Genomic DNA, 22,800 nt, shown 5'->3' on the forward strand with positions numbered 1-22,800 from the left:
CATTGTGGAGGGCCTGCGTTTGGGGTGGTTCGGGATGATTTTCTCCACCACGGACGCCGACATCGCACGCCGGCGCCGGATTTTCTGCGACACGGGGCCCTTAACGCTCTCGCGTTAAAATTCACGCAAATACTCCTGTGCGAGTTCTGAGAGGCATTGTGCCCCTTGTCAATCTCCACGCATGCCGGTGTGATTATCAATCGTATGTAACTTGATCCGACCAGTATAAACGACAGCGCCGCGGCGACACGAACTGCTGAAGACGGCGGCGCGAGGTTAAGTGATGGTGCCAGCAAACTACTGCAGGTGGCGGCGCCACCTGATGACGTTCCGATCATTATAAGCCGTTATGGCTCTTTAGCACGTCGAACCATTATCAGCCGTACTCCGGCGGCGGCTGCGTATGACACGGCCGAGCTGGCTCTATCGCGAAAGCGATCTGCGATGGAGACAGATTGAGCCGAGTGCTGATAGCTTCGTGTGCGCTGTGCTCTCACCGCTTAGTTTGCGTTGATGTGAGCACGATGGTGAATTCGCTAGCCGCTGCGGCCCTATCTTGAAAGCGATCGTCTTACGTGACGGACGGGTTTCCTCGTTGAGTAGGCATAGAAATGCTTACGCATTTAAAATTAAATTCTGGGGTTTTACGTGCCATAACCACGGTAAGATTAAGAAGCACGCCCTTGTGGGGGACGCCGGACTAATTTCGACCACCTGGGGTTCTCTCAGTGCACGGTAAACAGGCGTTCTTGCATATCGCTCCCTTCCAAATGCAGCTGCCGCGAGAAAAAAAAAAGCATTTGCTAATGTTTTCAAGCACAAGATAGGCTGGTAAAAAATTGAATTCGACGAATAGCATCGCTGAAACAACTCGCTTGCACAGGCGCAGCAGGCATGCGATACAGAGACGTCACGGTCGCGACGGAACAGATGAGCGTTTGATCGAAGAGAGCACAATTAATCTCGTACAAAGCACAGACGCTTGTTTTCTTCGTTCAGGCAGTCGGTCGATATCACCGGCCACCAAGGGCTGTTGTTTGACTGTATCTTGTCGCCTCTAAACTTGACCGTATCGAGATAAGCATTATCTGTTTGTTGTGGAAAAACAGCGAAGTATAGCTTGTGGCGGTTGCTATAGTACCCATTATACCACGAAAATAAAAAGATAATAGACGAGTGCGAAGGAGACAGGCTTATCAATCTCCTATCAACTGATCGCTCGGAATCGCCTCATGCTTCCGTAACCACTTCACACACGCACAAGAAAAAACGATATCTCGACGCACCAACTTCAGTGGCTGGGACAGTTTATTCAGTCCACATTTTTGCTTTTATAAAGAAAAAAAAACTATGGTAATGTTATACATCTCCTAGAAAGTACGCGCTAACCCATGTACCAATGTTTACTTAACGACGAGAAAGTGCCTGGTATCCGCTGTTTTCAGTCCGTTTTCAGCTTTCTCACGTCACACACGCGCACCACATGGTCCTCCGAACCGGTTGTACACACGCGCACACACAATCTCACGCACGACGCAGTCTGCTCTCCTCCGACGACCCGTACATCGCGTCGATGTCGCGCTGGTAGAAGCTTTGCAGGGGCTTCCTGCGAATCTTGTACGTGGCCGTCACAAGTCCCGAGTCTGGCTTCCATTCTTCGGCGCACAGTTTCACCCTTCCCGGCACCTCGGTTTTCAAGAGGTCGCTGGAGCGGGCGTACGCCAGAATCTCCTCCTCGGCGGCCTTGGCCACCTCGGTGTCCTGACAGAGTTCCTTCAGCGAGGCGTTGGACACGTCGTAGCCCCTGCCCAGGTCCCGTGCGATGCGTTGGAGATGCTTGTGGTTGGGAGCCACGAGTGCCACGAGGTACGTGTGCAGTGAGTTGCCGTACACGAACAGGTTGTCGACGAGTGGGCACGTCTTGAGCACCGATTCGACGCGGCCCAGCGAGATGTACTCGCCGAACTGCAGCTTGATCAGGTCCTTCTTGCGATCCACGATCTTGAGCGTGCCGTCGGGAAAGATCTCGCCGATGTCGCCCGTGTAGAACCAGCGGATGCCACCTTCCTCGCGGAACGACTCCTTCGTGAGCTCGTCGTTCTTGAAGTAGCCCTTGGCGACGCAGGGCCCACCGACGACAATCTCGCCGCGAGGGTTGGGTTTGTCCGACAACCGGTAGTTGCCTTCGTCCCAGTCGACCAGCTTGATGTAGCAGCCGGGAAGTGGCGCCCCCACGCGGTCCGCGCTGGCATCATCGGCGTTCATGATGGTCGCCGCGCCGCTCGTTTCGGTCAGGCCGTAGCCCTCGATGACGCGACAGCCCATGCAGGCCCTCACGAACCGGCGCGTGTAGCCCGACAGGGGCGCCGAGCCGCAGGCGAGGACCTTCAGGTTGGGTCCCATCAAGAGACGCACGTGCTTGAAGACTAGCTGGTTGAGGAACGGCGTGTCGAAGCCGACGTCGAGCCAGAAGTTCTTGTACTGGACGGCATAGTCGAACAGGGCTTTGAACAAGGGTCCTTTGGACGCGGCGATTTCGTTGACGCCCTTGCGCAGACGGTCTACTATGAGAGGCACGCAGACGAATACAGTAGGCTGCAGAAGGGTCACGTCTCCTCGGCAGCCCTTGGCCACGGCGCTCGAGTTGTCGGTGATGGTCAGCGGGGACGAGTAGCCGATGCGCGCACCGGCGCCGAAGAGAAGCGTCTCGGCCGCCAGCTCGAGCATGTGGGCCAGAGGCAGGTAGGCGATGTAGACGTCGTCGCTAGTGTACGCCCCAAATTGATCGCACACGACGCCGAAGCCGTTCATGGCCGAGATGAGGTTCCTGTGCGACGCCATGACACCCTTGGGCATCCCCGACGAGCCGCTGGTGAACATGACGATCGCGACGTCGTCTGGCGAGGGCGAGCACTCCTCGAGTTCGTGGTCGGCACCCCTCTCCTCCAGGCTTGAGAATGGGATCACCTGCGAGAGCGGTGCGACAAATTTCAGCGAAGGAGACCAAGTCCTACCGTAACGAAGAGTGGCATCGGACGATTAACTAAGTACGAACATTGTCGCTCTACAATTAAAGGAGAGAGAAAGAGAGAGAGTGACGAAAGAAAGCAGGAAAGCAGAGCAGATTAATTAAAACAGAAAATTCGGTTTGCTACAGTGCACTGGGTTACGGGAGTGGGAAAGAGGGCTTCGACACAGAACACACGCACACGATCACAGCCGTTCGCAGTATGAATAACACCTAATAAAAGAATGCTACGCTTGAGAAGAGCCTAAGAATCGGGTACCGGGCGATGGAACGAAATATGATCGGCATAACGTTAAGATAGAGGAAAACCGGAAAACGGCGGTACGCATTAGAGAGCTAACGGGTGTAGCCGACGTGAAGTAGTTGTGTTATGCGGGTCATGCAATGCCTAGAGCAGATAACCCGATTGTCTAGAGTAAGGGAATGGATGTCAAGGGATGGGAAACTCACACAGCGAAGAGGAGACACGGGATTGTAAGCACGATAAGCTCTTTGCTCGACACTTTTCACGCTAAACACTTCACCTTTCAAGTCACATTGTTTGAAACTTAGGCCTCGGTTGTCCAGAGTCACATATCTAGCAACTCAGTTCAGATATAACATAGTATACTTATAGATTTCGGGCAAATTCAAATTCTACCTCGGCAGTTGCATATGAGGGGAATCGGGGTAAAAAAGTAAAACTCAACGACAGAGTCCGCAAAAGTTAACAGATTCGGTCAACTCGCAACTTTTTGAAGACTTAGAAGCACGGCTTAAAGTCACGCCTCCGGGGAGCTCGCTGCACGCTCAGTACTATCAGCCGGCATGTCCCGGGGAAGGGGGCGGACAGGGCAGGGCCTTCCCTCTGGATCCCGCAGTGGCTCGTAAGGAAATGGAATAGAACAGTTTACGTCGCCTCCTACAAGCAGTTGCTTGGGAGCACTGGCACATCAAAGAATTCGCGAAATAAAATAAGAAAGAAAGAAAAAACTACAACAAATTCAGACTAATTACACAAACATCAAACAGTTTTCAGCCCAACACATCGGAGTTCTCCCGACGTGCTATATGACATGCGGTATATGCGGGTTATATTGCCACACCATTCTATCACCAAAGTTGCTCATACGTTGTCTTACACTCTTGACAAAGTTATGCCTCGAAATTTGGAGAATGACAGCCCACAAACAAATGTCATGAAACAAAACACCGACAGCGCATACCTTTTATGTTAAATCTTCTCAGAGTGAAATATTAAAAGTGCGAAATAATAACAGAACCCTGAAAAATGAATTCTTTTTCGGCGCAGCTGTGCACAACCTCCAGGATCGGCCCACGCGAAAGGCTGCGTTTCTGCCAGAAAGCTCGCCTTCGTGCATAGCGTTCGCCGCCAGCGTTTCCCGGTAAACATTACGGTCACATAAGCTGCAGTTGCCGGGAAATGTGAGTAGCAGTCAGGGTTCTTCGAATGCTATTGCGTTCTACTCTTAAAGGCGAAGCTTAAGCGTCCTCCAAGTTATTTGTTTTCCTCCCTCGTATCAATATTAACTTAGATAGTTAATATTGACACGATCGGCCAGTGCGCCACATCACGTAGCCCGCGCGCACTATAGTTTTCGTGATACGGAGGAAAAATAAAGGCCACGGCGGCTGCATTTCGATGGGGGCGAAATGCGAAAACACCCGTGTAATTATATTTAGGTGCACGTAAAGAACCCCAGGTGGTCCAAATTTCGGGAGTCCCCCACTACGGCGTGCCTCATAATCAGATCGTGGTTTTGGCACGTAAAACCCCATAATGTAATTTTTTAGGAATAATAATAAACATGACCACCGATTTTCACGACTTGTACTTCTCTCTACATTTCTCTCTCCTAAACATTCGTCCCTCGACAAACATCAAACATCATTTTCGTCATCGTGACGTCACTGCCGACGTCCCACATCGTGCAGCCGCAGGGACTTAGTTTCGCATTCCGGCACAGATTGTGGACGGTGTAGCGCACAAACATTGCACGAGGTTGCACGTTGCATATAGGATGGCAATAAAGACAATCGTACGCATCGAATTCAGTTGTACAGCACTTAATTAACCGCTACACAAACTTGGACAAACCTTGCTTCAGATAAATAATAATATGTGCGCATTTTTTTTTTTTTTTTTTACAAAAGTTCGCTTATGCAGATAGCGGGGGTTAAAGCCAACGCTTACAGGCAGTGTTGTCTAGCATGAGACCTATGACAGGATGCATGCAAGGCATATTGATTTGCAAGTCAGAGCAATCCATTGAGAACTTAAATACGCGTATCTTTGCTCTTCTTTATTTAAACCCGCGGCACCACGCTTCAACGCTCTTGCTTTCCAGGAAGTCGTGGTGCTCGATTACGACCAATTTACACGACACTGTCTATGCACGTACAGGCAGAAAAATCGCACGGAAACCGGCAGCTTAAATTGCAACGGCAGCTTAAATTACAAGCTTCGCTTGCCTCGCACTTCTTTTTATTTTTATTTAGCTTACATGATTATTCGAGTTGTCAAATGTTAGCAATAACGTCTACAACACGTTACTATAGTCGGGTGCAACTTTAGAAGGCAGCGGCATTTGCCCCTCAAAGGCGGATGCACACGAGCCTCGACCAATGGGCGCGGACTCTAGACTGACGTCATGAGCCGGAGGGCCGGTGACCCTGCCGACGGAGAACATGGCAGGTCACGCTTCGAACTGGGCCGAGTCGCGTCAGCGGGACTATTTCTTTAGTTGCGGAGGCAATCGGCTGCCGCGCTTCGGTCATGTGGATGGGGCCACTCCTGCCTTTTAAGTTGTACCCGACAATAGTAAGAAAGAAAGAAAAGAAAGAAAGAAATGAAGAATGGAATGAAGGAAGGAAGGAAGGAAGGAAGGAAGGAGTTCGTGACGATTGCTTCAACTAGGCATCTCCGTTTTGAATTATTCCTTTCCTAACAGCAATTCGTGCGATCGTGACAGCTTCATGACGACCAGAATTCCTGCTCACTGTCGGGACTTCCGCGTGGAATGCTCCAGGGTCGCAAAGAGGGCACAGTCTGCCAGACATTGTCGGTAGCACTCGATCAAGTTATGTTTATTTGGTGCATCGACGTCAACCGTGCCGCTCGTGAATCGATGCCCCTGTTCAATAAGTCAACTTTGATCGTGGAAGGCACTCATGAGCTTGTAGTGCTTCATGACACTGAGCTTTCCAGTTTTATCACTTGCATTGTCTATGTTCAGTGGTATATGCTCAGACGTGAACGATGACACAGTTCGGAAGACGAACGTATCAGGAAGGGAATAAACGACTAGTATTTCGCGCTCTTTTACCATGTCACCCACACCAACGAGCCCATAATGTCCTTACCTCTACTCAGTTCAGTGTTCCATTAGAATAATTGCGTGCAACACTGCTTCCAATAACTCAATTGGCATTTCACTTGTTTCTAACACACTTAGCAAGTATTCTTACATGCCTTGAATGCTACTGCACAATATCTTCAGGCTATATTGCAGAACAGTTAAATAATTACGCTGTTACCTTCTCTTTGGAGGAAAACGATGCTAAACTAAGTTATTCAATTTTTTTAACCACTGCATTCACATTTCCAGCTATTCCAGCATTCGTTTGCTTTTAGTTATTGTTATTTGCACTGTTGCAACTGTGCACACACTGTTCAGTCCGCTATTGTCTTGTACGGTCTTCTGGTAAACGTGAGGCTACGTACGTAGCTTTTAGCCCAAAGTTACCATCCAGCATGTACAGTGGAAAATAAAACTTGATTTGATGTGATTGATAGGAACTGACCTGTGGTCCCTTAGCCAACGGAGCCGGCGGCTTGGCGTTAGGGCTCTCCATGTAAACGATGTGTGTCAGCGACGGCATCTTGGCCACGACACTGACAACCCGCGTCAGGAGGTCCGCTGAGGTGACCAGATGCGTCACCTCGGTCACGTTGACGGCGCTCACGATGTCATCGTTGCTGAGCGTCGCGTACATCGTCACCAGCGGGATGTTGGTGCGGAAGCACGCCTGCGCCGTCAGCATCCACTCGGCCCGCGTCTCCGCCAGGATGGCCACGAACTGTCGGGGCCGCGCGCCGATGGACAGGAGACCGCGAGCAGTCAGGTCGACCTTGCGGTCCACCTCTTCGTACGTCAGCCACTCGTAATCTCCCAGCACTAGCTTCTTGAACACCTTGCCGTTGGGCTGCTTCTCGTCACTTCGCCCCAGCACGCGTCTCGTGCCCATCGCTGGCCGCTTGGCGTAAGACCGGATGGCCCTGCGCGCGACTTCGTCCAGCGTCTGGACTCCCTTGAGGCTCTCTAGCTCCGAGTTGTCCAGAAGGCGGTAGGGGGACGACGGGTCTCCCTCGATTAAGGGCTTGGCGAAGCACATCCGCTTCCGCTTCCAGTACACCCAGGGCTGCTGCAGTACGGCGTACACCGGAAGGGTGACGACATCGTAGACGGTGCCCAGGACCTTGATGAGACCCAGGATGGCTTCGATCGCGAACGGGAACATGGCTACGCTGTATGAAGTGCTGTGCTGACGGAGTACCAAACGATGAAGGGAAGATTAAAGCGTATACCCGCGCAGACGGCAGTAACTGAACCTCGCTCTGGTATGTAATGTGGCAACATATACAAGGACAGCTTCGGCACGGTCGAATCGAAATACTCGACAGACGGCAGATTCTGCGGTGCTGGATTTGTTGAGAAGTGGTGGCGTATGAAAATGTAGTTCCCACAAACACAATAACTTCGACACGATCAACTTACAAGTCCTTGGCAGTCAGCAGCAACGGTGGTAAATGTTCCGCGGCTGGCAGTGTTGACTGTGTTTTCGAATGAACAGAAGGGAAGTCGAAGTGTTACGCTTGACGTGAGCCTCGCTGGAGGGTTGTACGACGTTGCATCAGACAGAATGCCTCGATCAAACGCAGGCCCATGGAAAAAAGCAACCCCTCGATACCTCGTCGTTTTCTCAACGTCCGTGGTATATACTATCCGGTACAATCAGAAGTGATCCGGTTTCGCAACAAGTCCCAATGTCGAGTGGAACGCTCGGACACGGCACAGTTCGATCAGTTCAGCTTCGACAGCGCCCCCTCCACTCGAAACTAGCACCCGGTCCTTCCAAGGCTGGGGAACAAGTACGAGCGACCTCCGGGTCGTCGTCTTGTTTGCCTTCTCACAGGCAAACGTTGCGCCTCGCGACGCCAACGGCAGAGACGTAACGTAGCGATGCTATGTAGTCGCAGATTGGGCAGAGAAAGAACAAGGAGAGTGGAGCTCTAATCTCGGCAGCACTCGAGAGGGCTTCGTTGTCTCATATCGAAATACGTCTCGCTTGACGAGAGTGCGCGATGACTTGATGGGTCAGCGCATCAGCCTATTGCCGTCTGTTTGCCTTGGCTGGCAGCCAAGAGATGGACACGTTCTCCCCTCCCGGTAGTAGTGCTTCTGGGCCCGATCACCTTCTTTTGTCTCTCTCTCTCTCTCTCTTCGTAGACTTGGCTGCTCTTTCCTGAAACGAAACAAAAGCAGAAAAGAATACAGTCAGCACCCCTTAACTGTTTATACGTCACCGGCAGCAGACGATTATGTCCAGCGTATGATAAAGACTGCACCATCGCGCACAGAGGCTTCCCCACCGTGAACTATCTTGTTCACCAATGCTCTTCAATTAAGCAAGGCTTCGCACCCATTTCTAACCTCGTCAGTCTACGCGATCTGTTGTTACGACCCACGTTAAACAAATCACACTGAATCAGCTTAGACGTGCACAGTTCAAAACATCGACAGTTAACAGAGCTGCGATATCTGCGTTTTTTGTGCACAGTAAAGAAGTTGTGAATTTCGCGCTTCCAGTATTTTCTGAACAATAAATTTCTGGCAATTTTCGTTAAAAAAATTCGAGGGAGTAAATCGAAAGTCTGTTTCCTACAGTTGCTAGAATTTATCTTTCTCTCTCTAATGCAACAAATGTAACCCAGATAGGGCCGGCGTTTGTCTCATAAGAAACATTTCTGCTTTTACATCTATTCGAATAAGGAAAACGCAGTCGGCCTCGCGCTAAAGGATCCTCGAAGAAGCTTTAGCTCGATGACAACTCATTCGAAGGCGTGCGCTCAAAGGAGGCGCTTTTACGAGTGCGCCTAAAAAAATAGTCCGAGCGTGAGGTGAGAAAGCGTGCCCCTCTACTCCCTCTCCCTCCCTCTCTCGCCCGCCCTCACCACAAACACACTTTTATTTTCTGTTTGTTTTCGACGAGCAGAATGCAACCGTCACTAACTGAGCCAACGCGACGGGTGCTTTCCTGCTGCAGAAGCCTAATTTACCGATAGAGCAAGAGTTCCTTAAGGGACTCGCGACAACTTATCGTGCAAGTAGAGACGTTCCTTAGCAAACTAAATCGAACAACACTTCCACTTGGACACCCAACCATAACCATACAAATGAAGAGGAAAGTGCTACGCCGCTCAAACCTTAGCTTCGTAAAGGAAGGCGTCTGTCTCGAAAAGACGGGTATCCTTGTGGATCCTTTTTCTTCTTCTTCCCTTCCCCCCCTCCCCCCCCCTCCCTCGGTTAGCTGGACAGGATAATGAAACGGTATAGTGTACGACCGGGCGGCTAGAAGAATGGAGATGGCTGGCACAGAAGATAAAAAAAGAACATATGCGAGCTCCTTTTTCCTGTTGGGCGATTACACTGACGGGAAGCGGTGACATGAGACGTGTGACGAACCTCGTGTGGAAAGACAGATACAAATAAAACAAAAAGAGAAAAGGAAGCGAACACCACATGTTGCTCTGAGATAAACAAGCAAAGGAAGCGGGAAGCTTTTGTGGGCGATTACGCTGGCAGACTGACGACAACTGATTTATCGACCGTAACGTAAGCGTCGGGCGTAGTGCGTATAACGATACTGACGAGCAGCCCCTTGTAGAAGGTCACGCAGCGTTGGTCGGTTGGACCTTGTTGTTGTTCTTATAGTGCGCAGTGGCTGTTAATTCTTCTGCGTTGGTTTTAAGATAACTGCATGCACTTGCAGCAAGCAGACTGCCTCGCCCTCCCACTACCTTTAATAATAGCAATTAGGTTATTACAGCGAAGCTGTATATGGCTAGCCGATTCGTCCGTCTGTCGCCTGTACGCGGAAACTATCATCATCATCATCATCAATGGCTCGAGCGTCGTCGTCGTCTTCCGCAGCTGGCTTGTTGGCGCCCCTCTCGTGGTACTGGTCCCGCGATCGTAGTCGTCGTCTTCCACTGCTGGCTCCGTTGCCGCTCATCATTCCAGCGTAGAATTTCACTTCTCTTCTGTCGGCGTAATGGGGAGGCCGCGTTTACGGGGGTATCAGCCAATGCTTAAGGGAGTATGAGCCTTTCATTGTCTTACGTGACGGACAGATTTAATTTTGAAGCAATTTGATTTTGAAGAATCGCCAGCGCCAATGCGACAACGGCGGACTGCGGTCATATCGTCAGTGACGCCGTTCTCTCCATCGCAGCCGAATGTGTGTGTAACCTCATTAAGAAACACAAAGACGTAGCCAATAATTGAGAAATACTTTAATGAACCGTCGGGATTAACCCAGTGATAAACAACGGGGCCGCACGCGTCAGCTTCGCTGGTTAACCATCTGCACGGAGTGCTTGGGCGGTGATTTTCTACTGGTTTACGTTTGCATTTTAATCATTTGGGGTTGTCTGAGCATTTAAGAATTGGAATATGAATCCAATGCTTGGGCACTTAGTAGAAACATTCGATTTGAGAATTTAGTCTGCGACAAACGCATTAATTAAGACTGAAGATGGGCAGTTCTTGAGGATCCCCACTCCACCGGATAGGTAGTGCGATCCTCATGTTCTCTCTCAGTCTTTCTCTATCAGCGGGTGTGCGAATATCCGAAATTTTTTATTCGAAATATGAAATTTCATGAGTAGGATCTGCTGCCAGCCAGAGAGATGAGTAGACGCGCATGTTGCTTGCTTACAAATCTAAGATCTAAGTAAAAATCTAATTACAGATCTAAGTCAGAGTACGCATCCCCCATCTGGAACACACCAGAAGTAGTTCTTACAAACATTCTTCGATCAGTTCACAATCGTTACGCTAGATTCATTCATGCTTCGTATTCATACAAGTGTAACTTATCACCTTCTTACTTGCACCAAAGAGGGCTGCACGTATTTGTTTTATGTCTTCTGTGAATTTTTGGTACATATGCCTTGAGGCAAGCTCCCGGATAAATAAATAAAGACTACAAAGACAAAAAACAAGAAAAAAAAAAACAAAAACGGGACAAACGCCTGACCAATCTGAATAACATCTCTTGCGATTGAGAGATAAAGTTAAATTCTAGTGACTGTAGCAGGCGAAATTTCGATATAGGGCTTGCACTTTTTTAAACAAAAATTCCTTAAATTTTGTAAGCTTAAGAAAATCGCTGCGCGAAGCTTACAAATTCGTAACTGCGCACCAAAAGCAAATACTGCGGTCCTGTAAATACTGCATCTGGTTGAGCATATAAATGTGACACATGAATTTACACCTTCGGTGGAATTGTTACGATGTTCACAAAGGTTCTGAAAAAGACTTATTCAAAAATTAGTGGTATATGTCATATGGCAAAATACACCAATTTTGCCCGCATTATACGTATTATCAGTGCACTTTAGATAATTGCGATATTGTTTTTCGTTGCTAAGTTATCCAGTTGTAAACTTGATAGGTGAGGTTCTGAAATTGTGCTCTTTCTAAGAGCTTAAAGATTAACGGCCCTAATAAAAGTTCTGCTTTCTACAGTCAATAATTTTTTCACTTGCCTCTGTTTGTCTAAGAGAGAAGTAGCGATCCTCACCCATGATTTCAACACGCAAATTTAATAACAAACAATACACACATTTTGCGGGGGACTTATATCTTACATGGGCGTTTTTGATTGATTGACTGACTGATTGATTTGCTTCGTCATAGTACATTTTTCTACGCTAGAGACTGAACCAGACGAAGCCGAGGACGCAGGAACAGGGACTTTGTTCGCACGATAGCTCTCCCACAGAGTTTCATACAATCACTAGCGGGAACTGGGGCGATAGTGTCTGCGGCAGCTGCTAGTACGACAGTTCAGCCAGCATATAAAAAAATGGGTAGTACATGGATTTGCCTAAACTTCGTCCTTCTGGCTTTAAAACGGCTTCGTGATATTGCAAAGCGATCATTTTGATAGATAATGCTCGATAAATAATTAAATAATCATTACTAAATTTGTCCGACGGCACTATTCGAACACAGGACGTCTAGCACAGAAGTCCGATATCGAAACCATTACTCCAAGGACGCGTATGGACAAAGTGAACTATCGCAATTAGCAGCGATTATGCGAGCGCACAGAGTCTTACCCTGTGCATTAAAAAAAGTACAAATTGCTTTGAACTTTAGGCCCAGACAAAGCGTAATAAACGAACCCACAAGGATGTCTGAATCCACAAGCACGAAGATCAGACAAATCCGTGTACTACCCATCAATCCCGTAGTGGCAGAACGATCGCAACGCCAGAGTTCCCTGTAGTGATTATTGTAGGAAACTCTGTGAGCCCTCCTGAGTGCCTGCACCACAGACGTAAATTCTGGTTATGTACTACATTGGAGAGCTGCTTCAAGGAACTGCCACAAGAGGCCGCATTCACCAAGCTCAGATTAGTTGGAAAGCCTGGCCTTGAGACTGCGGGGAATAGTCGATATCCCACGGTCTGAAAGGTATATTCTTGGAAGCTCCTCCAAAAAGTGCGCTTTGAAAGGCCCGCCATTCACATTTCCTCAGTGCACCAAGGTATCTGAGAGTAGATCCCGAGCCGGCCATCACTTCTGCGAAAGAGAGCCGGCTTTAGTTATGGGGTTTTACGTGCCAAAACCACGATCACCCCCATCGAAATGCGGTCGCCGTGGCCGGGATTCGATCCCGCGACTTCATGTCCTAAGCCCAACACCAGAAAGAGAGCCGGCTATACTGTGAATACAATGCCTTTTCTGTACATCATTCCATTTTCGAAAGTACCCGTACGTCCCTACGGAGTACGAGTATTCTGGCTTGTGTCCTTACGCGTAGTGAACAGATACTGTGTCGATAAATACTACTAGGAGTAAAAAAAAAGGAGCTAAATGTGATGTAAACATTTAATCGTTCAAGTAGTAATCCAAACAGGTTTCAGATGACTATTAAGATTTGATGAACAACAATGAACAGTGGGCAGACAAGGAAAGCGTCAGCCTGGAGCTAACGTTTCAACAAAGGTACTTGTTTGAGGAATTAACTGAGAAATACAAGAGAGCGAGAGATTTAATGGATCCAGGGGATGTTAGTCGAGTCTTGCCCCGACAAAGGCAAGTCTGTCTTGTCAAAACGTTGGCTGCAGGTTGAGCCTTTCCCCGTCCGGCCACCGCTGATAAGGCGCAGTAGTGGCCACCCTTGTTTACCGAAAGAGCGGGCGATGGGCAATACGTCTGCCCACAATCCCCCGCCCACTGTGGCGAGTACTTTGTCCTCCCTCGGCTCGTCGCAGCGCTGTGATGCGAGCCAAAAACCGACCCCTCTATTTCGAGCGAGAGCGACGTTCGTTACGCCATCCGGCGCCTACTCTGTCTAACAGGCACTGCTTCCCACTCCCTCGCTCCCGCCTTCCTCGCCACTTCCATAGCAGGCCTGCCCCGCACGTAGCTCTATCAGCCGTTGCGCAAAAGACAAAAAGACGAGTGTCCCTCCCCTTTTTTCCCTTTCCCGACCTTGGCACGCATTTCGGCGACGGCGGAAGCGGACGCAAAGGCGTGCGCGCGCACGCGCGCTCGGCGCCAGACCCCGACGCGACACAAACGTTGGACCCGACTGCACCGGGAGAAAGCGCGACAGATCACATGATAGACTAGTGAGTCTCGGTCAGAGCGTTAACACAAGCCTATTTGCTGTAGCACAATCGACGAGTAGGAAGTGAGAACAATGTGATGCCACGCTATCGCTGTAATGGCACCAGACGCGGCAGCAGGGCCGCGATTTTGTAGCGATGCCTTATGACTTATTTTAGAATAGTCTTATCATCCACCGCTCATGGCCGGCTGATCCCGTTGATAACGCGAGAGGACCGTCGCTCTGATCACTGACAAAGCGCAATAAGCGCGAAAAGGCATAATTACTTTAAACTTGCTACAAAATACCGGCCCAGGTATGCGTCTATTAGAATCATCGGTGTGGTTTGAAGTCTGTTTCCGATACTACTCTAAAGGCTCCTTCACACTAGGCCGACACGACACCGACTTTGGTATCCCGACTGTTGGCGGCAGCAGTTTACACGACGGAAAACGCTGTGGCCAACGAATTAAAGGAAGGAAAACGCTGTCGCCAACAGTCGGCAGACCAAAATCGGTGTCGTGTCGGCCTAGTGTGAAGGAGCCTTTACGGAAACAGGAGCAAGAGCAAAGGGCTACTAGGCCTGACAACTCACTCTAGCAGACACCATCTTGCCACTGAAAAACAGGCGCGACAAAAGTAGTTCGTATGCTCTAGCTATTCGTAAGAAGTCACCAGCCAATCCGTCACAAAAGTTTCTTAAGGTAGCTCATGTAAATTCTACAGTTACTTTGCTTTATTAAGTCCACAGAATGTATTGATGCTTTTCGCGGAGCAGTTTGTTCTAGAGAAACCAGATGGCGCTTACAGCGGCGCGCCATACGTCTCCTCAGCGACCGCGCACGAATACGAAACCATTACCGCTCCTACCTTGCTTCTGTGCGATCAGCTGTCGGAAATGCAAGTGAGTTTTCGCTAACGCATTGTGCTCCATTCATTTTGGTTTGAATCATGTGGATTGAAGTTGTGTGCAGTAGTTGGCTGCAAAAATAATGACTGACATATTAAGGAATGGAATGAATATGCCAAGTTCGCGTACGGCTGCTGCAACTGTCCATACGTGTTTCCGGCACTTCGGGATGTACGGCTTTCCTCGAGGATACACAAATTTACACAAATTTGCTCATCCGCCAGCGTTGTATAGGCACCGTGCATTGCAGTTTGCGCGCGATCTATGCGCCACTACAAGTGAAGCTTTGGGACGGCCAGTGTCAAAACCAGCAAAACTAGAGAGACGCTGTACACATTCGCCGTGATACTTTCGATCGTTTATCACGAAAGAAGACTGTCCGAGTTGTGAAAATATCAAAGTGCGCATGCTCTGTATATGATAGCACGCGTTCGCAATCGATATGAGCAGCGGGAACAATTGTGTGCTTGATATCGTCAAAGTGCAGGGCATACCTCTCAAACGAGCGACGATAAGGAAGCCGTTGTCGTTCAGAATGGCGTATCATTTTCATCGCCTCTCTAGCGGCCGGCGTCGGCAATACTGAGGCGAAACATGAAATGTCGTAGCGCCATCTGAACAGTGAACGGTGCCCATTGCTAACCTTCAACGAAAGGGCTTCAGCCCCCGTACGTCGGGAAGAGTGAATACCGCTCGTTAAACAATGATAACGGGAGTAGCGCCGCTTCCTGTGATAGTAGGTTTCGCGCACAGCATCTGCACACATCTACGCCAACCAGCACGGAAACTTACACCCACTCTTTTCCCAACGTGTCAAGAATAAGCGAATGGGCGCACACTTTAATATATGCGCAGTACATACGCACAATAAGTGACGGTACTACACCGATAGCGCACGAATGGTCGAAGCCGAATGTTTCGTGACGGTTTACAAGAGTAAGCGAGTTACTAGCGATAATACGCATTTGCTACAAGGTATTACAATGTGCAGAACAGCTACGTTTCAAGCCTTGTGCGCAGCAAGAACAAATCTATCGGAACTGAGCACACCCGCGAGCGATTAGGCAGAAGGAGGAATGAGGAGGAAGCAAGAGAAAGGCAGAAGGCAGGGAGGTTAACCAGGATAACGTCCGGTTGGCTACCCAACCGGACGTTATGACGTTAGAGAGAGGAGGGAAGGAAAGAAGGGAAATGAGCGGTTAGTTCGCTGAAGCGTGTGTTAGTGCACTAATAGTCACAGACGTTTACACAAGCCCGTCGTCCTCACGAAGCACAAAAGTGCCTTCACCGCTTTATGGGCCGACGAGCGATGGGGGCGGTGTTCCAGAAGCACCTGCACGGAAAGCGTCCGATTGTCCAGTTTTTTAGCGCGTTAGCAAGTTCTTGTCTTTCTGAGGCATATCGTGGACAGTGGCACAGCAGGTGGTAGATAGTTTCGTCGGTGCCGCAGACCTCGCATGCTGCACTGTCGGTCACTCCAATTAATGTAGAGTATGCCTTTGTGAAGGCAACTCCTAACCAAAGGCGACAGAGAAGCGAAGCTTCACGTCGAGGAAGTCCGAATGGAGGTCGGAGTTGCAGTGAGGGGTTTAATTGATACAGTCGTGTAAGTCGTAAGTTTGGCGAGTTCCACTCGGTCAGTGAGAGACTGCGTGCCAGGTGTCGAAGCTTAGGCAGAAAATGATCAGAGAGTGACCGCCCCGAGGAACCTTACAGAGTCATAAACGTGACAAGCCGCTGCTTCAAAATATTTCCCCCAAATAAAGAACGAAGACCAAAACACCATAATCCTGATTCAATTCATGAGCGGAAAGTTTGGATAGCTTCGAATACATATTTATCCCCGCTTTTAGAGCAAGCATCATATATGCTGCTCGCGCCGTTTGGACATAGCTTAATCAGCTCCGAAAGCGCTTTTGCATGTTTTCTCAAGCTGCGGCCAAAGCTTCGTGTCGTCCACCCAGTCACCGTCTACGATACCTCCCGAAACAGAGGTTTGCTAAGCCGCACCGGCGTCATACACATCCATTGTAAACACGGAGGCAACGGAGGCAGTTGAGGCAAGCAATGGACGTGTCACCACGTGATCAAACATGGCAGCGCCCACGGGATCGCTGCGAAAAGGGTCAATACATAGACAGGCAGGTACGGCATTACACATTTTGCCGACTAATGTCTACAGACTTTCTAATCCTTTGTAGGACAATGGGATCTACACATCCGTCTCGCTTAGTGGTATGCGCGAAAAATGCCTCTCAGCACCAAAGATACGCATTTATCTGATTTGCTTGGTGCTGGGCTTCTATCTAACGGTTTCAACACTTCATGCGAGAATAGTTTTGGGAGTGGGTACTAACTGGCGACACGTGTACAACTAGAAATATTGTTTTGATTGTTCGAACAGCTTCCTGGATATGACCTACATTTTCTGGCGATAATAAAGTTCTCAAGAAGCCCGATAAGTTATTCCTCGTTCCTGTATTTAGATTTAGGCCTTTACCTCGCAAGAAGCACCCACTTTTGTATCTTCAGGTGATATCGATTTCGCAATACTCGCGCTAGTGAATACACGTGCAAGGACACTTGCAAAAACGCAAGTGTCGGCAAACGCCGTTGGTGTTCGGAACTCGGGCGAGAAGTGTGCACAAGCTTTTTCGAAATGGCCTCCACTCTGCTACATTGTAGGTCGTGCTTCGGTCCATATTACGAGGAAGTGGTTACATGTAATTTTTCATTCAGGCCTTAGAAGGTCAGTGGGAGAAATACCGTCTCACTTTTTTTTTAAATAAACCCCTCCTTGGACAGAAGTAAAATAAGTCGTGAACTACTTCTTAGCCCATCATTTACTCATACCAAAAAAAAAAAAAAATTCAGGAGGTTTGTTTCGTGAGGGAAGTAGTCAGAAATGATTTTTCATAGAGACGGTCAATGGGACACATGCATCCCAATTTCTGGAATACCACTTACTGTCAGTGGGAAGAATACGTCGCACTTTTTTTTAAGTTTAAAGAACATTTCATGAACTTTGTCAAAAGTATAAGCCGTCCCACAAAGGGCATTAGAAATTTTGCCGACTAATGTCTGCAGACTTTCTAACAAACCGTTTGCAAACTTATAGACAAGGCCACCAATTGAAATGTACTTTGGTACTAGCCGAGAGAAATCGCGCGACCATCGACACAGTGGCGCCGTGACACACTAGCTAGCCCCGGCCAGGGCGTAACACAAACCTCTCTCGCGAAACATGATAGACAGGTGGGAGAAGTGAAAATTATGCGTTGCATCGCTGCATCTGCTGTGGCAACAGACGCGGCAAGCGATAGAAGTTGCACTACGGTTTCACTTTAGCAGACGATTCGACAGACGACACCCGTGTTCCCACCTGTAAACAGTGTATACATATGAAATCGGATTTGACCAAATAGCGTCCCGTCAGCGATGATGACGGCAGAGGTTTATATTGCCACGTTGTAGTGACGCGATTCCCAGTTTTGCTTTCGCGCTCTCCTTCACCGTCACTGTTTAGTGACGGTGACGAAACTATTTAGTGGGAGAACTTGTGCCCACAAAAGCAAGTGACACTGGAAGCACAACGATGGCGGCCAGCACAGTCGGCGAAAATCTGCGGGTCAAGGGCGTCGGCTCTTATACACGACTAGTCGAAGGTTCCAAGGTCTATGCTGGTATGCTGGTTCTCGCATACCTTCCAGGAAATACACCATTGGCGTTGCGTTGTAATCAGAATCTGATTACACAATGTTCAGCGAGAACATACGCAACCGAGGGAGACAACGATATCATTCGAGCAAGTTCCAAATCGTGCAGGCGCATCTTGCGCTGAGCGATGACATTAAGTTGTTAGCGGGTGAAATGCAGTTTCCGGAAAAAAAAAGCATAAATAAGAACAAGGGTCAGTATAAAGACGTGCACCGACCACATCAGAAAACTAGAATCTTGAAAGAAAGAACCAATGACTCGTTTCATCCCTCACGGAAGACGTCCTTCAAATTGGCGACACCAGAAGTTGGCACTTGTAGTAAACTGCTGCTGTCGCCACCTTGAGGTTGGCTCCCGTGCGGGGACCGAAACGTAATCGGGAGGGTCTGTCGGTCTGTCTGTCTTTCAAGCTTCCAGTTTTCTCATGTGATCCGCGTCCGTAGCCCATCAAAAGCAAAAACACAGATGAAAATATTTTGTTTCAAACGTGTCGCATATATTATGAGACACTTCTTACTGGACCTTCACTAAAATTTTAAATAATATATGCCATGTATATTAGCGGGGAAGTTGGAAGATACACGCCTGGGTGTATCTTCGGTGCTATATAGCCTTCGGTGCTAGCCTTCGGTGCATAGCCTTCAGTGCTATTATGTCGTCATGTAAAGGGTTCCTTTTTTTATCGTTTCTGACGACGTTTTACATCGGGCATACTCTTCAAGTATGGTGAATATGTAAATTGACGTTCTCATGTCTAACGTTCATGTAGAGAGTTCACGCACGGAATCCAAATTTTGTAAACTTGACAAAACTCCACGAAGAACAGAAAACTCTGAATCTGTTCTGCAGCGTTGTGACTTTAATGATTCCAAAGATGCAAGAAATGTAACGCAACTTAACTTTCAGTTAGAACTAATCGGCGGCAGAAGGGGCTATAAATGTACAAGTCTGTACCAGTGTGCGTGCTCACTAGCTTAAACCCCGTATTCTATAACGTTCCTCCATTTAGTTCTCCCCCTCGACTCAAGAAAGTTGACAGCGCCGCCCTATAGGCAGAAGTGGTCACTGCGCTTCGTTGACACTCCACGCCAGTTCCTGAGGACCATAGAGTCTTCTGAGGTCCAGGGGCGCGGCGCTGAGCGCCCCTCTGTGAAGTGGAGGAAGAGCTTCCAGTCAAGTATCGCTTGAGAATACGGGGTGAAGGTATGTTCGTGCGCTCAAGCGGTACCTAAGAACAAAGCCCTCTCCGGCCGATCCGTCGCAAAAATTTATTTAGCAGACTACAGGAAAGTCTGCAAACGTTTTGCTATAGAATATAGAATGTTTAGAAAAAAGTGTGAGGCGATATATAGAATATCGCCTCACACCTTTTGTAGACTGTGTCCATGTAGTTCGCAAAAAACACGCGTTAAGAAATACAGCTGGACAAAAGTAGACCTGCTAATGACTTGTCTAAGACAGTCTGCACACTCTACTCGTCAAAAGGTCAAGTCTCTAGGAAAGGAAAGCTGTCTACTTGAAATCTATATACAAGCTAAGAAATATCTCAATTTAATTTTATAAGAGATCAAGATGGCAAACACTCGCTGAGCTGAACGTTTTGCACGCGTAACACTATAAACGCCATCATGCACCTGTGTGCCAGCTGACCTTACAAACAGTGCTGCATTTCTGACCAACCCATCTTGCATATTTCTATGTCTACGGGAAACAGCCCGTGGACCCGACTAAACCTCTGCATGCATTATCTGAACCTCATGTTGGCGGAGTGTCTGTCGCCCAGGTATCAGTTGCACTTGCAGCCCTTTTACACAGACCTGCATATAGGGTGCCCCAACTAACGTTAGCAAAGCTCTTCAACGAAAAAAGAGAAAGAGAGAGAGAATAACTTTATTGAGAATGCCTGCAGAGTCGATTAGGCTCCCTCCATGCAGGGAAGACAAGCTTTCATCGCGACGCGGCCACTACGTCAGTCTCGTGCGTTATGCTCCTCGAGGTCTTGCTCCCTCGCTACTTCCACGGGTCCAAGAGGGCCGCCGCCCCCTTCCTGGAAGTGCCGCCCCCCTTCTCCTCGGTTTCGCTCGGTCGCTGCCTTTCTGGAGCTGCCGAGACCTGCTGGACGGCCTTGAGTTGTGTCTCTTGATCGTAGATCCTCGTTGCAGCCTCTAGCTGCGGCGGGATCGTCGTCTTCTCACTGGCTTCTCTCGGATTTACGCCACAGTCCCAAAGGATGTGAGCAGCGGTAGCTCTCTCCTTCGCACACAGTCTACACACGTCACTCGTGTACACACTCGGACACACGTGCTTAGCTAGCACCGGGGTGAGCAGGGACCCCGTCTGTAATTGTCTGTATAACACTGCCTCCTTCCGGGTAAGCCCCGGGTGAGGTGGTGGCATAGTCTGTCTGTTCAGTCTGTACCATTTCACTATTTCGTTGAAGGTGGTCATCTTGTCCTTGGCACTGTACCGCGACCAACACTGCGAGTCGGCCGTGTTTGCAGCCGCGCGGTTGGTTAGTCCTCGCGCGGCCTCATTGGCCGTCTCGTTGTGGTTCAAAAAAAAAAAAAGATTGTAAAAACATGGTGCAAGACACGACTTTAAGACTTATGGTGTTCTGTCGTCACATGTAGGTCTTATAATGGTATCTTGCACCGTGTTTTTGTAGCCTTTTTCTTTCTTTCGTTGCACAGCTTGGTTAACGTGAGCTGGGGCACCCTATGCATAGAGGCTGTTCCGATGCAACGTCCCAGTGAAGCGAGCAACGATGGTAAAAACTGAAAATAACTAACGAAGTGCGTTACCGGGGCAACGAAACAAGACGCCGGCCAGTGACTAGCTGTTCACCTCCCACGTTGGGCTCGAGCCAATTCCCGTTCCTGGTTCTCTCTCTCTCTCCCTCCTCGACTTGAATCCGGGAGCACGATCATGCAATAAGTCTTTCGGTGAACGCGTGCGTTACGTCAGGGACACTAGCGCACCCATTTCGCTGCGGTCACTGGATGTCTTCCAACGCCGTTACGGATAAGGGGGCAAAGATAAGCTCCGAGTTGAGCTTATCCGCGTGCCCGGGACAATGGCACGGTATTCATGGATGCATAACGCAATGACGCGATTATCGGGGTCATTCAAACTCCGTAAGTCACGATGCCGTAAGGAGACACTTGTTGTGAAACTCCACCGCGGCCGTTTAGTGGCCTCTCGTAATTTCGCAGGATGCCAACTTTTGCGTTACAGTTAACAAATGCTTCAATGAAGCTCTCGTCTCTATATGCCGAAATGCAAACACCAAATCTGGTGGATGCACACCAGGGGTGTGCGAATATTCGAAACTTTCGAATAACGAATCGAATAGTCACTATTAATACCTGCGAACATTCTTCGAATATTTCAAAATGTCAACTGCGCCCAATTAAACATAAAATTCGAGCAAAGGTGCGTTAAGTTTTCATCTCCGCGGGCATGCATAGAATAGACATAAAACTAAGAACTTGCGTGTGGAGCAGGCTACATCACTAAGACAGCGATACTTTACAGTCGGTACAGCGATCATTCGCACTCTGAAGAACCCCGTGCATGCGAAGTCAATTCTTTGCACCTAATGCTCCATTCGCGCTTTTAATAAATAACGCTTCATGACGTACTATGTAATGACAGAAACTTGCTTTTAGGATACCAGGATGTGGACATCATTTTATGTTAATTGTGACAACGCCTGTTGATTATTCGACAACTACTCGAAAACTATTCGATAATCGATTCCGTTCGCCTCTGAAACTATGACATTCGTATTCGATTCGGTCTCCAAAATCATTTGCTGCGAAGTGATACCACCGAAACGACATTTCTAACGCTTATTCTAGCACTTGCGTCACAGTTGCTCGATTCGCGTTTCAACTTTCCATTTTATTTATTTATAACCACCGCCACTCCTGCAATAGCCCTGTCACCTCTAGTATGTAAAAATAAATAATAAATAAAACACGAGCGTCAACTTCATCGATCGTCAGAATGTTGCGCGACAAGTTTCGCCCAGCCCAAATCCCAACCCCATAGCTATGTGCGGGCTGCCGCGTTCGTGCACCATCACATCAAGTCATCGCATCATGGTCAGCGTATTAGTTTCAAAACATTTGGCCAATCTCGGACCCATTCGCCTCGCGATAAGCCCAATGGGAGCTGTCAGCGCGAATTCGAATACAGTCTTTTTTGCTTCCTCCGCTCGATTGTCTGTATGTTC

The 22,800-nt window shown here is 48.6% G+C and overlaps 1 protein-coding gene across 2 annotated transcripts in view; it reads right to left on the reverse strand.

Annotated features, from left to right (window-relative positions):
• Window positions 1-1,290: 1,290 nt before the first annotated feature.
• LOC119457512 (long-chain-fatty-acid--CoA ligase 4) overlaps window positions 1,291-22,800 on the reverse strand; it is a 48,730-nt gene continuing 27,220 nt past the window's right edge. The window contains exons 2-3 of one of the 2 annotated variants that reach the window (XM_037719099.2): window positions 6,833-8,554; window positions 1,291-2,967 (exon numbers count right to left, since the gene is read on the reverse strand). In XM_037719099.2, the coding sequence (XP_037575027.1) occupies window positions 1,525-2,967; window positions 6,833-7,549 (2,160 nt within the window). In that variant the 5' untranslated portion in view covers window positions 7,550-8,554 and the 3' untranslated portion in view covers window positions 1,291-1,524. The remainder of the gene's footprint in view (window positions 2,968-6,832; window positions 8,555-22,800) is intronic. The other variant, XM_049670132.1, reaches the window with a different exon arrangement.

Source organism: Dermacentor silvarum, chromosome 7, assembly GCF_013339745.2.
Source record: "Dermacentor silvarum isolate Dsil-2018 chromosome 7, BIME_Dsil_1.4, whole genome shotgun sequence".
Classification (NCBI taxonomy): Eukaryota; Metazoa; Arthropoda; class Arachnida; order Ixodida; family Ixodidae; genus Dermacentor; species Dermacentor silvarum.